At 31.2% G+C, this 20,272-nt stretch overlaps 2 protein-coding genes and 1 long non-coding RNA gene across 7 annotated transcripts; 2 read left to right on the top strand and 1 right to left on the bottom strand.

The window, feature by feature from the left end:
• Nucleotides 1-2,125: 2,125 nt before the first annotated feature.
• On the top strand, nt 2,126-5,247 carry LOC8268240. Of its 5 annotated transcripts, XR_007216585.1 has the most exons (8): nt 2,126-2,316; nt 2,462-3,684; nt 3,786-3,832; nt 3,937-4,050; nt 4,263-4,361; nt 4,518-4,610; nt 4,695-4,756; nt 4,860-5,247. It is a non-coding gene; the product is annotated as an uncharacterized LOC8268240 (long non-coding RNA). The 5 variants fall into 5 exon arrangements; XR_007216584.1 differs by having other exon boundaries at nt 3,786-4,050; XR_007216583.1 differs by having other exon boundaries at nt 2,462-3,832.
• A 1,735-nt stretch (nt 5,248-6,982) lies between these two features.
• Nucleotides 6,983-12,006, bottom strand: LOC8268241 (growth hormone-regulated TBC protein 1-A). The gene is made up of 7 exons (XM_002532243.4): nt 10,599-12,006; nt 9,572-9,688; nt 8,507-8,685; nt 8,336-8,429; nt 8,123-8,200; nt 7,889-7,990; nt 6,983-7,412 (listed from the first exon to the last, which is right to left on the bottom strand). Exons 1-7 carry the CDS (start codon nt 11,088-11,090, stop codon nt 7,278-7,280), a joined length of 1,197 nt encoding a protein of 398 aa, XP_002532289.1. The 5' UTR covers nt 11,091-12,006; the 3' UTR covers nt 6,983-7,277.
• A 3,838-nt stretch (nt 12,007-15,844) lies between these two features.
• Nucleotides 15,845-19,815, top strand: LOC125370698. Its single transcript, XM_048377197.1, has 2 exons — nt 15,845-18,198; nt 19,270-19,815. The coding sequence occupies exons 1-2, from the start codon at nt 17,959-17,961 to the stop codon at nt 19,465-19,467; spliced, it is 438 nt and encodes a 145-aa protein (XP_048233154.1). The 5' UTR covers nt 15,845-17,958; the 3' UTR covers nt 19,468-19,815.
• Nucleotides 19,816-20,272: the final 457 nt, after the last annotated feature.

Here is a 20,272-nt window from a genome sequence, read left to right as displayed (position 1 = left end):
ATGAAATCTGGATCTCTAGTATTTTAAATCTGATAATTTGTACGAATGCGTATTTGCTTGAAACAGTTCAAAAATAACTATTTTATATCTTTGTGCTCATGCGAATCTTTTTATTATGTCTCGATGAAAGTCTGATTGTTATAAAATAAAAGATTAAAATAACTTTGTTTTATGTGGTTAAAATTTTATTATTACTTTCTTTAGTTTTCTATAATTTTCACTATGAAACTTTTACAAATTGTTTTACACGTTTCTTAAATAACCATTAGATCTTATTCTAGTGTAATCGACGTTGACGTCATAATTATATTACAGTTGCTTTGTACATTTGCTGGCGAAGAATTTAGTGATCACCAAACAACCTATAAGGTTAGACATAGCAGAACAAACACAATAGAGACATTAGTCATTACATGAATATGCTTCCAACTGAAATTGAAAGCACCAATATTTGTTGCTAGTAACACAATTAAGATAGCCATTTTCTAGCAACCATTTCTTGATTGTCAAATGTCAGAAGACGTGTGGAAGAGAGGGACAAAGTTCAGTTAGGTGGAAAAAGATGACATTACTTAGACTCCATTTCTTTTGCGGACATTAACTTGTTTCGGGAATATGTTTTCTGTAGAAAACATTTTCTAGGAAAACAGCTCATCTTCTGTTGTATGATTGCATACAGAAAATCATAAGAAAATTATTATATTTTTGTGGCGTCATTTGAAAGATATTACTTTCTTTTCAATGAAAAAGTATTAAAACTTTAAAAACTCATCAACATTCAATAATTTTAATTTATATTTAAATATACAAAAATTACACAAAAATAGCATAAACAAAAACTTTTCCGATGACTGTCCAGTGACCGGCCCCGGATTCCATGAAGCTGATTGCCGGTAGTTCTTATTTTAATTGATAAAAGTCCATAAAAGTCCGAAAAATGACTTTCCCTTTTCAAAATGCAAAGTTATTTTCATAAAGAATGGCTTAGTATTCCCTTTAATGAGGAAAACATTTTCCATGGACCAATTTTCCTGGATGCACCAAATACTAAAAGATATAAAAACTGTTTTTCCTGGAAAATATATTCCACGTAACATGGAAAGCTTTAGTCATCACTGATGCATCTAAAGGACGGGATGAAAATGTCATTTAGTTGCCAGCAAGGAAGTTATTAAGAAATTAAAATTCTGGAGGCCCATCGTGTATGTGTGCATGAAAAAGATCAGCAGTTGCTAATAAATAGAAACATGCCATAAACAACATTTATATCGACCAATATAGGATAGGGTATGAGTTTCATATGCTAGTTTTAGCATGGGAGTTGTTCTTTTTATTGTTTTGACTATGATTGTTGATTTCCTCTTTGTGCTTACATGTTTGATCTTATACATGAAAATACTGTCTTGATGATTAATCTTTTGAACAGGGTTTCCTTACCTTTGTTGAGAAGAGTCAGACATGCATTACTTCAGATGATGTGGTGCTTGCAGATAAACTCTCTTGCAAGCATATTATGGGAAATAAAGCCCAATTTGGCCACTAATCTTATTGTTTGGATTTAATTTAATTATTTTTAAAAAAAATTAGATATTTTAGCCTAAATTTTTATATATTTAGCTAAAATTAGCTCTATTTTTTATAAAAATGAGAGAGTGAGTTACACACTCCTTAAAAAAAGAGTGGATAGAATGAAAAAAAAATATTAATTTCTTATATTAAATTATTTGAATTAAAAAATATATGTTGATATTTAAACAAAACATAATAAGAAAATAAATATTGTTACAGTGTTCTTACTTTTTCTTTTTAATAGTAACAGTAAATGAGACAATTAGAGTAGTAATGGTGCCGAGAGAGATGGAGGTGAGAATAGTTTCAATGAGAATAATAATAGTAATAACTATTTATTGATTAATTATATTAATTATACTAAAACTATAAAATAGTTTTTAAATAATATTATAATTTTTTAATTATTTTTTATTTGCAAGAGAGAGTGACTCTCACTTTCTCTTTTTTTTCAAAATAAAATTAATTTGAGTCAAATATACAAAAGGTTTGGGCTAAAAGTCCATAAATTTATGGACTAAATTAAACGTGTGTATGGCAAGGTTAATGGCCAAATTGCACTTTATTCCTAATTACAGTTTATTACTATCATGTGTGTATCCCAACCCTCCCCTTCTTTTCTAGATCTTATTTTCAAGATTTTAGGTGATTTTTCCTATAACAGGATGTTCCAGCAACCAAGGACAAAGAGGAGGAGACTTTTGATCAAGTTTGTGCAATTTGTGATGATGGTGGTAACATTTTGTGGTATGCACTTATTTCAAAAAATCAATTTTAATTGCATTTTTTCCCTTTTACACAGCTTTTATGTCATTTTTGCCTGTGAATTCATGCTTTTTTAACTACTTAATGCTTCTATTCTTTGGAATTTGCTTTTGCGAGGGGAGTGTAGGACCGAATGAGCATCACAATAACAAGCCTTAATACTCAACAAATTGTCGGGTTCTCTCAAGAACAGGTCGCACTTACTAGTATGTTGGGACATATCACAAACTTAGATCTTGGCGCATGAGGACAAGTGCCTTTTTGAGGCAGGGAAAGATATTATGATTCTTAATTTCAAGTCTAATAGCAGTAGGAATTCTGTTACTGTTATGTATATTAGTGCATTCAATTTATTCTAGTATTTAGATGTGTTTAATGTTCCTATAAGTGTGGAATTAGTGGATGTGGGAAGTTAAAGTGGGCAGTTATCTCCAATCTAAATGCAGAAGTTTATGAATGAAAATTAAGTTGCATTTCCTACGGGAAAAAGCCCAAGTTCCCTAAGAACTTGAGATCGAAGGATTCTTTCTAATGAGCCCTTATTATCCTATTATTTCTAGTGCAATTACCCCATAACTAGATTCAGAAACTGGGACTGTTACAACCTGCATCTGTACAATTTATACTATATATAGCTTTATGAAAGTAGCAACTTAAATAAGAAATATTGCATCTGAATGTTTAAACAAAGGTTTCATGTGATGAACATATACATTGACTAATTGTGTCGACCTTTCAAGAAACATATTCTTATACTATAGAGTTTTGGTTAATAAGAGCTTCCTGTTAAAGAACTTCCTATACAAGTAAAACAGATGAAAATTTCTTCTCTAGTTCTCCTTAAATTGAACTGTATGAAAATTTTCAAATTTAAGGATTTGCATAATCAAGGTATTAATTGTTTAGGCAGCAGATTTCTCTACACTATAAGTTTTATTATGTCCCTAGTAAAGAAGACTTGAAAACAAAAGACTAAATTTATTAACTAGTTGTTGAAGATTAAATACAGTACTAAATCTAAAGACACTCCTTAACTCTAGGAGCAATACTAACAACCCACTAACAGCCCCTCAATTATAGCCATGATCAGAAAAAGATTACAAAAGATTAAACAAATGAAAGACTTAGTCAAATTAATAAGTAGCTAAAAGATAGCAGAAACTGCTGCTACATACTGTTAGTGCTAATACTGCTAATACCTAGCACAAAATTGTTCAGAAGATGAAGGTTGAGCTTACTCCTGCGCTCTGGTGAGTTCTGCGATTGATGTTGTCAAAGCATCTTACCCTGTGGGCTGATTTAAGCTCATTTGTAAAATGAGCAACAACTCTACAGTAAATTGTCATTGAGGTAAAATAATGATATTCCCTTTATATTCTATAGTTTCTTCTGTTTCCATGTTCGACCTGCATACTGATTGTAAAACTTCTACCAATTTTGATTGCTCTAAGCTGAGACTTCAGGTCTCATTTTATGGTCCTACATAATGCTGCTACTGGTGAGAATGGCTTTCTCTTTGCTTGCAGAAAGTATTAAGTTTGTATTATTTGCTTTTATGTATATATATGATTGTATGATTTAATCTGTTCTGATCTTATCTAGCTGGAATGGAAGGTGCTTGAGATCATTTCATCCAAGTGTTGCTGATGGGGTGGAATCTAAATGTGTATCCCTTGGTTTTAGAAACAAGGCTGAATATGAAGTATGGACTACCTTGTATGTGTTATGATTTTCTTTGTTCTAGGTCTATTTCTATTACTCTGCACCTTTTAGCAGGAAATAGTAAAATATCATATAATATCTGTTGCAAGTTTTTGTTTTGAATCATTTCTGAAAATTTTTCATCCCCGAAAATGGACAGATTTCATACTTCTGTTTCTTTCATATCAAATATTATGAACCTTCAAGATGCGTTTGGACATGTGCAGGCAATTCCCATTTTTCAGTGTGAAAATTGTATCCATAAGCAACATCAGTGCTTTGCTTGTGGCAGATTGGGATCTTCTGCCAGATTTTCTAGTCAAGAGGTATGATATTCTTGTTCTCTTAGACAATGTTTGTAATCTCATTCAAATATTTGCACTTCTTTCCCTTTGAGCATTACAACTTTTACGGTTTCATTGAGTTTGGCTATTATTATTCCCCTTTTACCATTGACAACTTTAAGCGTCTCAATGAATCAGGATAGTACATGGAGAAAAAAAAATTGTATATTGAGACTTTGGGTAAATCATGTCAAAGCTGATTGTTCTTATTGTTCCAGAGCAAATTCAAAGGTAAAAACACTTGTACATTTCGCTATCCATCCAGTGAATGCAGAACTTTTCTTCACATTCTGATATTTTGTGGTGGTTTATCAGACTCGATGAAAAGGCCCCGTACAAGTTGATTTGGGAGGATCACATGCTACTTTCAGGCAAGGGTACATGGCAATTCACTGGCTCGTTTTCTGGTCCTACTCATTTCATCGAAAAAGACGAATCTCTGAAGTGACAGATGATCTTTTTCTTTTTTTCTCTTTACAGTCATCTCCCTGGCTCCATTGATGTGAATGACAAGCAGATTGAGCAAAGGAACAGCAAGCCACCTCCTTTGTATCTCTGGAGCCGTTTGGATTGGATTGCCAAGCACATGGCAATAGCACATGGCAATAGCACGGCAATGCGGCCATATGTCTAATCAACATGAAGTTTCTGTTATGGAGTAGAATAAATACATATATCTGTGTCTCTCTTGGTGGGTGTTTTAAAAACTTGTGTATTACCTAACTGAATTACAGAGCAGAATACCAGCTTTTTTTATAGCAGTCCACCACCCGCTCTTTATCCCTCCATGTCCTTATGCTGTTTCAATGTCCTTGTTGAATCATGTCACAGTAAAAACAATGAATTAATTTGTCTCAAGTTTCATTTTCTTACATTAGTTTCTATCTTGATATTTGATCCGGCATATTTTTGAGCTCAAATGGCTGTTCAGTATTATTCTACTGTTTATTCAATCAAATATGATGAAATTATCGACATAATAAGTTATTAATAGTTTTGCATTTGCATGTAGGTGTGCTGCTCTAAGCTTGGCCCGGTAAAAAAATTCATTTGAAATTATTCATTAAATTAATCCAGCCGAGTTTGACTTTGATAACTTTATTGAATCGATTTTGAACTTAATAAAATTTTATTTGTTAATTCGCATGGTTGTTTATTTATTGGCTCCCGATCACATTTATGAGTTCAAGTTCAAATTTATTTTATTTTTAAATTTAAAATTATATATGATTATAATATACATATATAGTTATATATAATAATAATAATAATTAATATTAAAAATATTTAACGAGCTCGAACTCGAATTGAAATTATTTTTATTATATAATCATTTAATGAATTGAACTTGAATTTAACTTCTTTTAATATAATAATAATAATAAGCTATTCATAGTCAATTTCGAATTTTTTCTAGATTAAATTGTTAAAGCTTGGTTCAACTCGGCTCAATTATAGCTCCACTCACAAGCTTAATCCATCACTACAACTCAAAATAAAAATTATGAGTATTTTTTATTTAATAATTATGTTGTCATCTAAAAAGTCTGGCTGATTTATATCAAACATTTACTTTTGGTTAATCATTTTTAGGAAATCTTAAATAAAGATAGTTAGAATAATTTTGTAAAATTATATTGATAAATTTATTTCAAGTTATTCATTTTTTCTGTTAGCTAAATAAGTGTTCAGAATGCTCATTAAAAAAGAGTTTCTATTTAACAAACCATTATAGTCATCTCCAAGTTGTCTTATAGCATATCCAAGAGTCCTTTAGGAATAAAAGTCAATTTGGTCCTTCAACTTTTTTTAAAAGGTCAATTCATCTTTCTTTCATCTTTAAAGTCAGATAAGTACAAAACTTAAAATCATTAGACCACTTGTTATTCAGTTTTTTTTTTTTTTTTTTAGAGTAAAAGCTATTTAGTCCTCGAGCTTTTTGAAAGGGCCAATTTACCCCTTATTGTTTAAGAGAAGTCATTTCTTCCTAAAATGTAATTAAAAGTTACTTTTACTTTTAATGGTACAATTCCTCACCTTACTTCATAGCTTTTAACATAGGTAAGTAAGAGAATTCTAACCAACATGCAAAAACCAAGTGCTGTAAAAAAAAAGAAAAAAAGGTCTAAAAGTAAAGAATCTACTATTTACAGTTCCATTACTTATTAGGAAAGAGAAAATTAAGTCAAGTTTATGAGTGCATGCCCATAGTGAGTATTTAATATTTAAAACAAAATGTCATTTAAATAGGAACATCATGTTTTATTTTAGCTTAAATTGAGAATCCAATTAATTACACATGATTAAAATAAAATTAAAGTTTAATGGAAATTCTAAATTACAATTGAATTAAGTAATCAGTTTATTTAGTAATCTTATTTTACCATTTAACTGAGATATTAAACTCAAATGCTCATATATATATTCTAAGGTGACTTTATTGTTTCCAAGAGCAAAACTGAAGGGGAAAAAGGCAAACCCAAGAGATCACTGAACATTACTAATGCAGCAAATGCCAGAAAAACACCTTTTAATTAGGAAAAGCAAGCCCAATTTTTCTTTGAAGAAATAAAATAAAATAAAAAATCCTGTAGAGCATCAAATGTTCAGAAACCAAAATTGCAGGGCAGTAAAAAGCCAGTGAAGCCCTGACCTTGCATTCTTAATTTAATTCCACATGTTACAACAATCCATAATTTACATTTAAACCACCTATTACATCCTTTTTAAACAAAGGCACTCTTTACTGGGTCTCTCTCTGTGTGTGTCTCTCTCTTTCCACAGATAAAACAGCATAACTTAAAAACATTCTTACTCCATAGTGGGCAAAAGCAAGCCCCTCTTTGGATCATGTCTTATAGGTCACAGCTTCTGATCAAATTTTTTTATGGACAACTGCTATTTGTCATCCATTTTGATTGAGTTTAGTCTTCTCAATCTTTGATCAAGTTCTGCCATTACTGCTGGTTCCTGCTTTTTCCTTTGCTTTGATATAGTGTTTGTTGTCATTGAGCCTACTTTATCAAATGCCACCTGCAAGATTTATTTATTGAGGAGTTTAAATATAATACACTTGTGGTAGTAAGAGAAAAACTTTTATTTTCGTTGTCAATATATGGATGCCACCTTGCCACCAAGTCAGAAACTATACAATTGGGAAATTGACAAACAAAATACCAGAGGGCACAAGAGGGTGGAAAAAGATCTACAGTCCACATCTAAAGGATGTCTGCAGACAATAAATGGAAGGATAATAACCTCTTTTTGCTTCTCAGAAAGTTCATGTGCATAGCTTGAGCAACTAATATGCTCAATCAATCAATTTTTTTGCATACACAGACAGTAAGGCCTTTGTTATTGTCAATAAAATTATGATTTTTTTAGCTCTATCATCCACTAAAAAGTCTCTTTACATAACGTCCACCTCAAGAATTTTCCTTATTAATCCACTCTAAAATGGAGAAGAGGAAGCGTCATGAAATCAAAGGAGCACCAAGAAGTTGTCTTACCGTCAATAGTTCGTCTGGATCAAAGAGGTGATGAGTTGTTTTCTGTAATATGTTAATAACATCACCAACATGATGAGTTAGAAGCAGCTCTTCTTCCTTCATCTGCAATTGAAGATAATAACTCAATCATTTTCTTTTCTAATTATTCTTATTACAAAATATAGATAGAAGCTTGCTTGCTTGATTTTAAAAATTTATTCAATATAAAGAGCTTAGCAGCAATAGCACTGGCACCTTAAATATAGCCAAAGCTACATGGAACAGAACCTTTGCCCCCTCAAAGAAAAGGACATCCCAGACTCGCAAAGTTGTCTGGAAAGTGACCAAAGGGAAGAATTGTTAATCATCATCAAAAGAAAAGCTGAAAATGTCAAGGAAAAGTTCAGTATGTGTGGTCTTTTCTCAGCAAGATGCTCGCACACAGATTGGGACAAATGCTGTTCTAACCTCTGAAGGCAAGCTCTTTGAGAATAGGCATAGGAACCACTCGGTCGCAACAAGGGACACATCAAACTCCAATTCCTCCAAATGCACAGCTATCCTGCATTTTTCTTCTCCAGTTTAAACAAATAACAACTAATTGACTAAAGCCATGTTCAAGTCACTGAAGGAAAATACCTTGGGCACTGCTTAGGAAGCAAATCTTTGAAAACCCTTTGTTCTACATGGCATCCAGACAAGTTATTTGTGTAGCAGTCATTAACTAAGACATTTTCTAGGAGGACGGCAAGCATCCAGAAAGCATCTTCCTCTGTTTTCATCACAAGCAACAGTAGAGCTGCAACATAATTTAACCCCTGTATGAAGTATATTCAGTACTCATTACAAAATAGAGTAACTCTATAAAGAATAATTATAATAATATCATTAAGTAGAGTAACTCGTAGTTTATTAGGAATAACTGAAGAACCTAAGAGAGTATGCCATGACATGCTCCTAAATGAATTTGGTAACCATGTAGATACCTAATGAAGGACTTAGAAGTAGGGACCAACTTTTAATCCTTGAACACAAAGATGCAGGAGAAGATGTGACCAATAAGAAACACACAATCAAACAATGATTCTAATGAGTAAATGCAAATTCAGCCAATGGGAATCGAACTATTCAAAGTTTTACAAAGTGACCATGATCTAAATCAATTAAATCATGTGATGCAGCAAAATTCAGCAGCAAGATTTTTGCTTATACATAAAACTGTCAACAAGATTCATCCTGCTTTGTTGCCAAAATAATGGGGCAGAATCACCAAGATTTGTGCTATTCTTCGGCAGGAATTGAATGGAATGTGTATAATAAGAAACACAATGTAATAGCTTTTTTGTTCCTATATTTGGTTGTAGTAAATAAATAACCACATTTATTCCCATATTTAGGTTACTTGTCACAGTGAGAATGACTTGCTGATTCTGCAACAAGATGGTGATGGTGGATCCAGATGCTGGTGGTGGGCAGGTGGTGGTGTTGGCAGCAGTGGAGGCAATTGCCACTGACCGGTATTAACAGAAAGAAAAACTTGTGATTATAATTACATGTACTTTTGCATATATTGGACATTAATGTTATTTAGAGCATTTATGGTTACATGACATTAGATTTCTGTTATGCAACTAAAACAAAGTAATGAGCCATGTACTACAATTGAGATTATATCACATCTTTGATTAAGTTCTGGCAACCCACCTGGCAATAGCCCACATCAGAATCACGGAAAGAATACCCAACAAGAACACGTCGGAGAGCAGCATGACCCTCTGGTGTGTCCAACCATGGGTGACCAGGAAAGGTCCGTGGCAGATCCTGTAAGTATATACAAAGTAAGTATTAACAAAGTCAAAGTAATTTGATGCAAAATCGAGAAACATAAAAGGAAGGCCTGGTAAGAATTAGAAAGAAAGGGAAATAAAATTATAGATAGAACCAGGTAACATAGAGAAACAGGAAAACATAAAGAGTGCATCAAAATACATAAAGAAATAACTAAATACCCTATGCACAAAAATCTACATCAAACAATTCCTTGAACGTACAATTCTAGTTGATCACCAGAATTCTCTAGCATGTTTTCTTTCAGAATTACAGAAATCTTAGGTACATTGACGAATACACCATATAAAAATTTTGACTTCTTGTTATTCTTTTATTTTTCAAGGATGTTCATTAACTACATGCAGATTCAGGTGCATACACCCAGCCAATTCTGCTTGATCTTTCATCCTATCATAAGCATTCACCTTTATCATAAACAACTTTTGGACGTAACCGACTTCTAAATCTATTCACAAACACAAAGAAAGACAAACTCTCAAAATAATCTCTAAATAATGCCAATATCAAATTCTATAGGCTCTCATAGATGCAAAGGACTTATAAAATTTCGTCTAGAATGAACTTAATAGCTAACAAATCCAAACACGGGCAAATCCCATCTTCCTAAATGAACTATAGCCCCTTAATAAAGCTATAAATCTTAAAGTTGAGCCAGAATAAACCAACAATTTTCGGATCATGATCACTGCAATTGAAACTAATGCACTAGCATATGATACATCAAGCTCGTATCACCATCAAATTTAAGCCATAACTAGCCAATCAAAGTTATATAGATTGTATCACAACATAACACCACGGATCATCAGTGATCATCCAAATTATACAGAATCAACTAGTGCAGCATGATGTATAAAAGAATCCAAATGCAGACACTCACGTGATCAATTTGCTTCGTAGCTGCTGTAATCTTTCCTTCAACAGCCTTGGTTAAATCATTATAGTAGCTCTCAGGCACAGTAGACTTCTTCTTTGCAGCTCCAGAGAGAGAAAACCAGACCTTAGGCCTCAGAACAGGAGGTATACCTTTCCTTATAAGCCTCTTCAAAGTGATTGCATTAGCTAAAGTAGACAATTTAAGAGAGGATTTCAAGGCAATCCCTTCAGCTATAGAAGTAACTTGTGGTTGCAAATACCAATTAGCACCTTTGCTAGCCTCTAATGCCCACCAGACCCTCCCTTGTTGTCTAACCTTCTCCCTAACCTCATTCAATATATTGACATCATCCACATTGCCTTCCACAGTAAATCCATAAAGGTCTTGAAATTTCACTGTTAAATTTGCCCTTCTTGAATGGATGCTTGGCCTCAAAATTGGAATTTGAGGCTGAAAATCTAAAGACACTTCTCTTTTGGTATGTGTTTTATACATATCTAGGATTCTTTTTTGTTTTGTAGTTCTCTTGTGATAGATCAAGAGATGAAGATAAAGAGAGAATGGGAAATAAAAAAGAAAGACTCTTTCTTTTTGTTGTCAAAAAAGAGAAGGCAACAGGCTTGGAATTGGAAACATGTGAAAGGGTCAATTTTTTGCAGCTTAAAAGCTTGGAATTGAATTAAACCTCAAATGGGTAATTAAGTATTTGACAAAACAAGACTCTTAAACAAGATTTATGAAAAAACCAAAAGAGAAACAAAATTTACATTTGGAACTAACTAGAAATACCCTTTAACGCCATTCATTTAAAAGACAGTTACATGCTTAGGAACATATCCTAGAAAAAAAAGAACACAAAAAATCAATAATTCACAATAAAGCTTTTACCTTTTCAAGTGGGCTCTTCAAACTTATAAATAAATAAACAATGAAACAACACTAGAAGAAAGACCCAGAAAAGGAAAAGTTATGTTAGAAAGGTACAAGAAACAAAATGAAAAGTAAAACCCAGAAAAAAAAAATTTCTGGGTAATGCCTATACACAGAGGGAGAGAGAAAGCTGATGATGAAATTTTAGATTCTTTGTCAATCTAGAGAAAGAGAAAATCTTTGAAGAAAAATGGATGATTTTGGACAAAAAGAAGACCCGAATTTTGAGGGAGAGATTTTTATGTAAGAGCTTAATAATAATAATAAGCTTGAAAAATTGTGGAGGACTCGACGGGGAAATAGGTGTGTCTTGAGTTAGACTTCTCTGGTTGAGAAAAGAAGACAAATGTAATGAAGTGGCAAAACTTCTTCTTTCCAGGGACCAGACTGCAAATGTTGTCTAGTTTAAGGGACCTAACTTGTAATTTTATTTTGAATATCATATGGAATAGAAGTGGATAATAATGAGAGACGTTGGTAATATAAGAGATGGGAGAGAGAGAGAGAATTTGCCATATGCTATGGTTAGGTTAAAAATTGCATACAGCAGGAAAGGATTTCAAAATGACCAAAATAACCTTGATGTGGAGAATGTGTAATTCTTAAATTGCCCTTCTTCAATGTTGACATTGTCTTTTTCTAATTCCAAAAAAATCTTAAAATAACATTGAAATGCCAAGTTTTAAATTCATAAACTTATTGATACTGCCAAGCTTTTCCATTCACCAAATGATACAATTCTACATATATAAGCCCATGAATATAATAATAATTTTCATAGCTTCAATACTTATAGAAATAGTTAAAAATAATTGGCAACTTAACACTTTTCTCTTATTTCATGTCGTTGTTTCAAATGCTAATAAGAGTGTCTTCCATTCTAAATTTCATGATGATTCATTTAACACCTATAATTTAACTTGACTTTCTTGGAAAATAAAGATACAACTATTATTTAATTGGTCAATATAGTTAAAATCCCTATTTTATTAGTTATGTAAATATAGTTTTTAAAAAATTTAATTGCTAATTAAATTATGTATTTCATGTTTATTCTCAAATTTATAACATATTTTTTAAATAAAATCTAGCAATTTCACAAAAAAGTAGCAATGTATTTTAATATTAATTCTTAACTTTTAGTTTATGGTGAAATTATCATCTAATATTTTATTGGAATTATTACAATTCTAGTGATAAAAAGAAAAAGGTTGTTGAATAAGCATTAGAATTGTTAAATATTTTTATAATAATTTTATTTGAAACACTAGAAATTTATGAAATAAAATGCTTTTGATCATTGCAATAAATATAAGGAAAAAAAGAATTAGACATATGGATAAGAAGTATAATTGTTAAGTCTTTTTCTGAATTCTAATGAAAATGAGTAAGATGTTAGAGATGCTATATTATTGAATTATCCATTTGTTTACTTAATATGAGTCAACAATTCTAATGCCGATTCAATTTTTTTTTCTTTTTTTTTTTTGTGATTGTTGGAGTTATGCTACATCATTGTTGGAAATACGGCCACATCAATAAATTGGTACTAGGAATTTAATTGGAGATTAAAATTAATATCAAGATACATTATTAAAATTAAGAAATTAAAAATTATATACTTGATTTGAAAACATATATCAAATGCAGAATTTATTTACAATTAAACTTAACCGAAACAAACCTAATAATTTTGTATTTAATTGATAAAATTGAGATTTTGGTGAAAGTTTATAATTAGTCTTATAGTTGGCCCTTTAAAGAAAATGACATAAAAGCTATTATTTAGCAAAAGCTTTCTTTTCCTTTGTCAAGATAGTATTTAAATATATTAAAGGTCATCAAATTATTATTTATAGCATAGTGTAAATACATTACAAAGTAGTTGAACACACAACTCAAAAAAGAGGATGAAGCATTAGGGCCCAAAGTTTTATGGACATTTATCTACCAAAAATAGTAGTCAATTAATTGGATTTCTGTCTTAAATCTTATGAGATGGTAGTAAAGTGTTTTAATTCCTATTTTATAATATAAGAAATTAACAAAGGGCTATTTAGAAGAAATATCATAAACTTTTACTAAGAAATGATTTTTAGTTTATAATAATGCTTTATATTAGCAAAACATAGAGACCCATCCCTTTCATGATGTTTTATTCAAAAGGCAAATAGGTAAAACATTTGATCACATAACCTTAATAACAACATAAAAATAAAATAGTAGTAGAAGTTAATCAATGTAATAAAGCCAGCAAATGAAACAAATAATCCAAGTTAGTTACAAAATTATTCAGCTATGATTATGACTAATAGACTATCATTCCTTGAATATTGCAGGAGGGAATTTTAAACTTCACTAGTAGACAAGTGTTATCTTTTTCTTTTTCTTCTTCTTCTTTTTCTCCTTTTAATTTATGAGTTATGTGCTATGTTGTTGATTTATAGTCTAAATAACTCCATGGTTATTATGGCTATGTACCCTTACCTATTGTTAACTAAATTCAATTTGATTTCTTGAAAATATGATTGTCTATATGCCAAGATGAATGTTGAAAGGTTGACATTGAATTGAGGTATTTGTAATTTGGAAAATAGATGTATTAAATATCACATGGATTTTTTTTTTTTCATTTGATATTTCTATTTAAACAATGTAAAATTTTAGATGCACACATTTCCCTAAAAGAAAGATCTAAAAGCAAGTTTATATTGTCTTGAAATAAAAAAGGGATTATTTTTGTTACATTATGTATTAATAGCATAAAATGAAAGAAAAATGTGGAATTATTTGAATATTGTATAGACAATAATGTGGTTATTTGCTTTAAGCGAAATATATTGATAAGATATTTGTGAATTTTTCTTTTAGTTAACAATTTTTTTTATTTTCCTTTATTAATATAAGTCTAAAAAAGAAATCGTGTAATAAATTAATAGCTGTTGAATATAATGAATCATTTAGATTATGTTTATTTCGTGAAGAATATCTTTTAGAAACTAATTTTAGATTTTTTCTATAATTGATCTTTTTAAGATATTAGTAAGTAGAAAATGGTTTTTTATTAAAAAAAGTTTAAGTCATTTAAAAAAGTCTCATTCTTTTTCTTTTTCAAAAATAAGAGGTCCTTTTCTATAGTTAATTTATTAAAATCTATATGCATATAGGTTTAGAATATTAATTGAATAAATATTTTTTTAATTTTAGATTTCTTTTATAGGCTCGATTAAAATTCAACCCACGAAATCAAAGTTTTTAAAAATATATATTTTACCTAACCTTATTCAAAATTATATCAAAATTTTTATTACTATTCTTATTTTTCATAAATCGAGAATGATCAAAAGAATAAATCTGAATAATAAGACACTAAATGAGTTTCGACGCCTGCACAAAATTTTTAAATCCAACTAAAACTTTTCTAAAATGTAATTAAGATGTGTAAATAATAGCTTTAGCATAATAATAAAGACAAAAGCTTAAAAAAAACCAACTATGTTGAACTTTGAAGATTCCAAACTTCTTTTATGGTTATAAATAATCAATTAAAATTAATTAATTATTTACTTTTAGGAGTTCACATGAAAAGATTAAAGCATTTACTCTCAAAATTTGAAAAAAATAAAATAAAATATATCCAAAGTCGAAATAATGATTCATGCCCGTGAAGCTATATACTATCATTCAGAAGTCAAAGATAATATTTAAGTAAGAAAATAGTAGAAGACTCTATAGCTTTTATATTCACTCGTAATTTCGACATTCAGGCTCATAAAAGATTTTTTTCTACTCATAAATTCTAACATTCATGACCGCGAAAGTTTTTTTGTATCTGTGAATGTAGTTTATTATAGAAGACTTCAAGACTTGTGTTTTCACTTGTGAAACAAGATCTCTCCATCTAGAAAAAATTGTTCACGCCCGTAAAGAAAAGCTTTTTTATATGAAAAGAAATGCCCATAGGTAGGATGACTTTAAAGATTTTTTTAAGTTGTTTTATACGATGAAACTTTATGCATGGATAAAATAGGGTAAATTGCATAGATAGTTCCTGACTTATGCAAGTTATATTACCAAAATTCCTCAAGTTCAATTTATAACAGAAAACCCTCTTAATTAATGTTGGATCAACAATAAACTTCCCGACGTCAGCTTCCATTCAAATTGTTAACGGAATGCTAACTTGGCAGCTCATGAGCTTAAGGAGTTTTAAAGAAAAAGACATGTCATAATGAAACAACACATCAATAAGAGACATACAACCGTTGTCCACCCAACATCATTATTTTCTCTCTCTTTTGTCTTCCAAAACTTTTTCTCTCTTCTTCCTAAGTTCAATCAAAGGAAAAATCCCTAAAATCACTTGCAAACATTGTATGGTGTTACTGAAGCAATCAAATAGAAGGTTTGGAGAAATGTTGGTATATGTTTATCAGTTATGGTGGGAGCTTAATATTGTCGCTCGACATCTTTGTTTGGAAAAGGAGAAATAATTTTCAAAGCTTGTTAGTGGGGTTGGTAAAGGAGTTTACTGAAAAAAGCGACCTATCTTGCAGGTCCACCATTTGAGGATGGTGACACCAAGAGAGCCAGATATGCTAATTCTTAAAACTCTAACTTTATTGAAGATTGAGTAAAAACCTTATTTTTTAGTTGGATAAGTAAATTTTTAAATCCCTAACTTTTTACATATAGCATATGGAATCTTAATAAAACATGTATTTAAAGTATGTAGTTCCACATATCGAATTACTGCTTTTAGTTGAATAAAGTAATAAAAATAGAGTTTTGAATAGTACAATAATTATTGCTAAATTTTTGTTTGTTGGTGTGAATTGATAAGGTAAACAATATTGAAATGGATATTTGTAATAGGTGGCTTGCATTGTAAAACTACCATAATAGCCTTCATCAGGGTGGTCATTTTGGGGAATGGGGTTATCATGATGGGGATGTTGATTATAAGGATTTTGACACTGATATATTATCATTGGTTAGGATAGATTTGTGGGTGAAATCATTAGGACATGTTGCTAATATAATATACTACTAGAAGCTTCCTGGTAGTGACTTTAAGGCAGACCTAAAGACTTTAAAAAATGATGTATGTGTATTTAAAATAGCTCTATTGGCAATAAGTGAAGGTGGGGGAGAGATTGATGTTTATGTGAAACATTTGAGTGAAGAAGAGTTGTTGTATGCAGTATATCCTCAAACAAAGAGTAGTGCAGTTATTGAGGAAATTGAGAAAGAGGATATGGTGAACAAAACCTCTGATACATGTGAAGCTACAGAAAGTGCATTTGAAGGGATTGTGAGTTTTGGTGGAGGGCAGAAACCTTTATATATTAAATAAGGTGGAAGTGTAACTGTAGAGAATGAAGAAGTGGATAAGAGTGGCAGTGAGTATGTGAGTGATTGGAATGAGGATGAGCATGAGATTGTAGAAGCAAAGATTGATGCAGAGAGTTTGCAGAATAATGACAATATTACAGGGTACGTGGCACAACAAGAATAACAACCTGAAGCTACACTTACTACTGTTAGTAATCAGGGTGAAGATGTCATAGTGGATTCAGACTATGATATTATTGATGGAGATGAAGATCTACAAGCTGTTTTTAGGGAGACTGGCCAGTTAAATGATGGTGGAGGTATTATTGAAGGTGAGCATGCAAGAGTTAACATAAGGAGCAAGCCCAAAGGTAATGGAAAGTAGGTTAAAGCTAGTGGGGTTGATGCAATATTAAAATTTGACTTAAATGAAGGATCATCATACTATAAGCATGATTCAGATAAAGATGTGAGTGCATCTGAGGCTGAGGATGAAGAGGAGGGTAGTAAAAAGAAGAAGTTGAAGTTTTCTAAATTCAATACAGAAAAAAACATGGAATATACTAAGTTTGAAGTTAGAATGTTGTTTAAGGATAAGGAAGAATTAAAGAGGCCTGCAAGTAGTGGGGTATCAAGCATAGATATCAACTGTATTTTTAAAAAATGATAAAAGAATAGTGAAGACTATATGTTATAGAAAATGTGAATTCTAGTTTTATGCTAGCAAATTCAGGCCTAATGATAATGATGACAAAATCTTTCAAGTGAAGTTAATGAACTTGTAACACAGTTATTGCAAAATACATTCAAACTTTCATGTAACTTCCAAGTATCTAGCAGAGAAATACTTGGATGAATTTAGTATTGACTTTGCATGGGATTTACAAGCTTTTATAACAAGAGTCAAGAAAGATATAAAACTGACCATAGATAGGATGAAGGCTTGGAGGGTAAGGGATTATGCACTTAAGAAAGTAAATGGTGATGAGGACTTACAGTTTTCAAAATTGTATGATTATAAGCACGAACTGATGAAGACTAACCCTCGTAAAATTGTGGAGTTCAAAGAACCAAAGGAGAAGTTTAAAGGAATGTATGTATGTCTAGTAGATTGAAAAAAGGTTTCAAAGAAGGATGTAGGCCATTAGTTTGTTTAGATGGATGCTTCTCAAAAGAAACTTATAGAGGAATTGATCTTAATGACTGCATGTTTCCTTTTGCATTTGCTTTGATGAAAGTAGAGAGTAATGCAAATTGGAAATGGTTCATTGAGCTTATAAAGGAGGATCTACAGATATACAACTCATACCAATGGATCTTCATGAGTGATAGACAAAAGGTGAGTAGTAATCTGCAAGATGTTTATGGTTGTTTCTTAAATATCTAAAGATCTTTTATTTCCATTTTTTATGTATGCACGGTATTGTCAAAGCTGTTTAGAAACACTTTTCTAATTCTGAACACAGACTATGTTTGAGACACATTAAGGTAAATTTCAAGAGTAAGTTCAGTGACATGGATTCGAGAAAGTTTTTGAAGAATGTTGATAGAGCCTCATATGAACAAAAGCTCAAGTATTGGTTAGAAGAAATCGAGAAAAAGAGTGAGGCAACTAAAGCATGGATAGATGAAAGATCACTAGAACATTAGAGTAGGGTGTTTTTAAGGACTACTGCAAGGAGTAGGCCACTAATTACAATATTCAAGATGACTAGGACCCAATTAATAAAAAGGATACAAAAAAAGTAAGTGTTTGAGAGAAAAATGAAAAGGTTGTTGTGTCATAAGATTCAGAAGAAGCTTGAGAAGATTAAGAGGGAAAATTCTGATTATACAGCCACATTTTCTAGTAGACCAAAAGTGCAAGTTATTGGAGCTGATGGACAGTTTGTAGTTGATATGGTAGGGAAGACTTACACTTTTAGAAAGTGGGAACTAATAGGTATTCATTGTGTGGATGCTTGTGCATGCATATTTAAGAATAATGAACAACTTGAGAATTATGTGGATGATTTCTATAAAATAAAAACATACCAGAAGATTTATAGCCATGTGATACACCCTTTAAATGGTCTTGAGTTATGGGAGCCACATCCTATACCACCTGGCATTATTCTTCTGCCAACACCTATAAAGAAGAAGAAATGCAGAAAAGCAAAGGCGAGAAGAAAGAAAGTTGATGAAATAAAATAGAAAGCAAAGAAGAATAGAACATAAGGAAAGTTACCAAGGAAATGTGTCATTTTTATGAAATGTAATGTAAGTGGAAAATTGGGAGATAATAAAAGATACCATGGGAAGACTTACCCCACAATGAATATTAGGGGACACAAGCTTCATCGAATTATGTGTTTTTTTGTCATTTTATATATAATGTCAAATTTATTATGTTTTTTACAATGTTAACTAGGAGGGCACTAGTGTATATGCTGAGATAGACTTTACTGGAGGACAATATTCTGCCAAGGCTGAGGCAATACCGACAACTCTATTTGATGTTCCTATGACCAACAATGATTTTCGTCCTCAATTTGATGCAACACAAGGAAGTACCATTAGTTCAATCGATGGAATCTTTGTAAGTGTTATTTTATCTCATATTTTTTAACACTTTCTAGCTTTTTTATTATTATCTAGACTTAATTGAGAATAACATTTTTGATTTAGGGCCCTAGTAGGATAGACTATGCATATACTATCCATACTGAAGCTATGGAACTCTCTAGTAATTAAAAGAGCACATCCTCTCAAGTTCCTAATGACAGATCTCCTGCTCTTGAAATAATCCAACCTGTTTAAGATCAAGTAAAAAGGATGAAGAGGAAAAAAGCTCAAGGAATAGAGGTGCCATCCAGATTCATGCAACACATAAAGAAGACCAAGAATTGAATCTTCATAGTTATTTTTTTGACAATTTTAAAGTTGTACATGATAGGCATTATTTTGTATTTTGTAAGATTGTCTATGAACCAAAAAATAGGTAGCAAATAATACACATTAACTACTATCTCTTTTGGCAATGTTAGAGGAATAAGATCACATTTTATTGGAAGAATGGTATTTTGTGTTTTACAATTGAAACATGGACATTTCAGTTGATTGTTTCAATTATAAATTATTAGTAACAGACTTTCTTTGAAGTATTCTTTGTGTGAGCAGGTTCTGTTCTATAGTTTTTTTCATTTCCTATATTATTTTAGGCACAATATTTGGTCCAAAAGTATTTTTTTTTCATAATAAATCTTGATGAAATTTTCATTAATAGGGATAGTGGCATTACATAATTAAAAGGTATGGGGACTTTGGTGATATAAACTCACAGCTTTAAGCACCCCCAGAAAAAACCTAATAAAACTATATAAAGCTTAGTGCACTAAGCGCAACAAAAATAGCAACAACCACGACCAAAGTAG

This window comes from Ricinus communis, chromosome 7, assembly GCF_019578655.1.
Source record: "Ricinus communis isolate WT05 ecotype wild-type chromosome 7, ASM1957865v1, whole genome shotgun sequence".
Lineage (NCBI taxonomy): Eukaryota > Viridiplantae > Streptophyta > Magnoliopsida > Malpighiales > Euphorbiaceae > Ricinus > Ricinus communis.
This window is presented reverse-complemented; position numbering and strand designations above follow the sequence as displayed.

Excerpts from the sequence above, each read along its gene's own strand:
- LOC8268241 (XM_002532243.4), bottom strand. The coding sequence starts at position 11,090 with ATGTATAAAACACATACCAAAAGAGAAGTGTCTTTAGATTTTCAGCCT. Across the intron at positions 9,689-10,598 it reads CTACGAAGCAAATTGATCAC|GATCTGCCACGGACCTTTCC; the intron begins GTGAGTGTCTGC and ends ATATACTTACAG. Across the intron at positions 7,413-7,888 it reads ATCCAGACGAACTATTGACG|GTGGCATTTGATAAAGTAGG; the intron begins GTAAGACAACTT and ends TAAATCTTGCAG.
- LOC125370698 (XM_048377197.1), top strand. The coding sequence starts at position 17,959 with ATGTCTAGTAGATTGAAAAAAGGTTTCAAAGAAGGATGTAGGCCATTA. Across the intron at positions 18,199-19,269 it reads TCATGAGTGATAGACAAAAG|GAGGGCACTAGTGTATATGC; the intron begins GTGAGTAGTAAT and ends AATGTTAACTAG.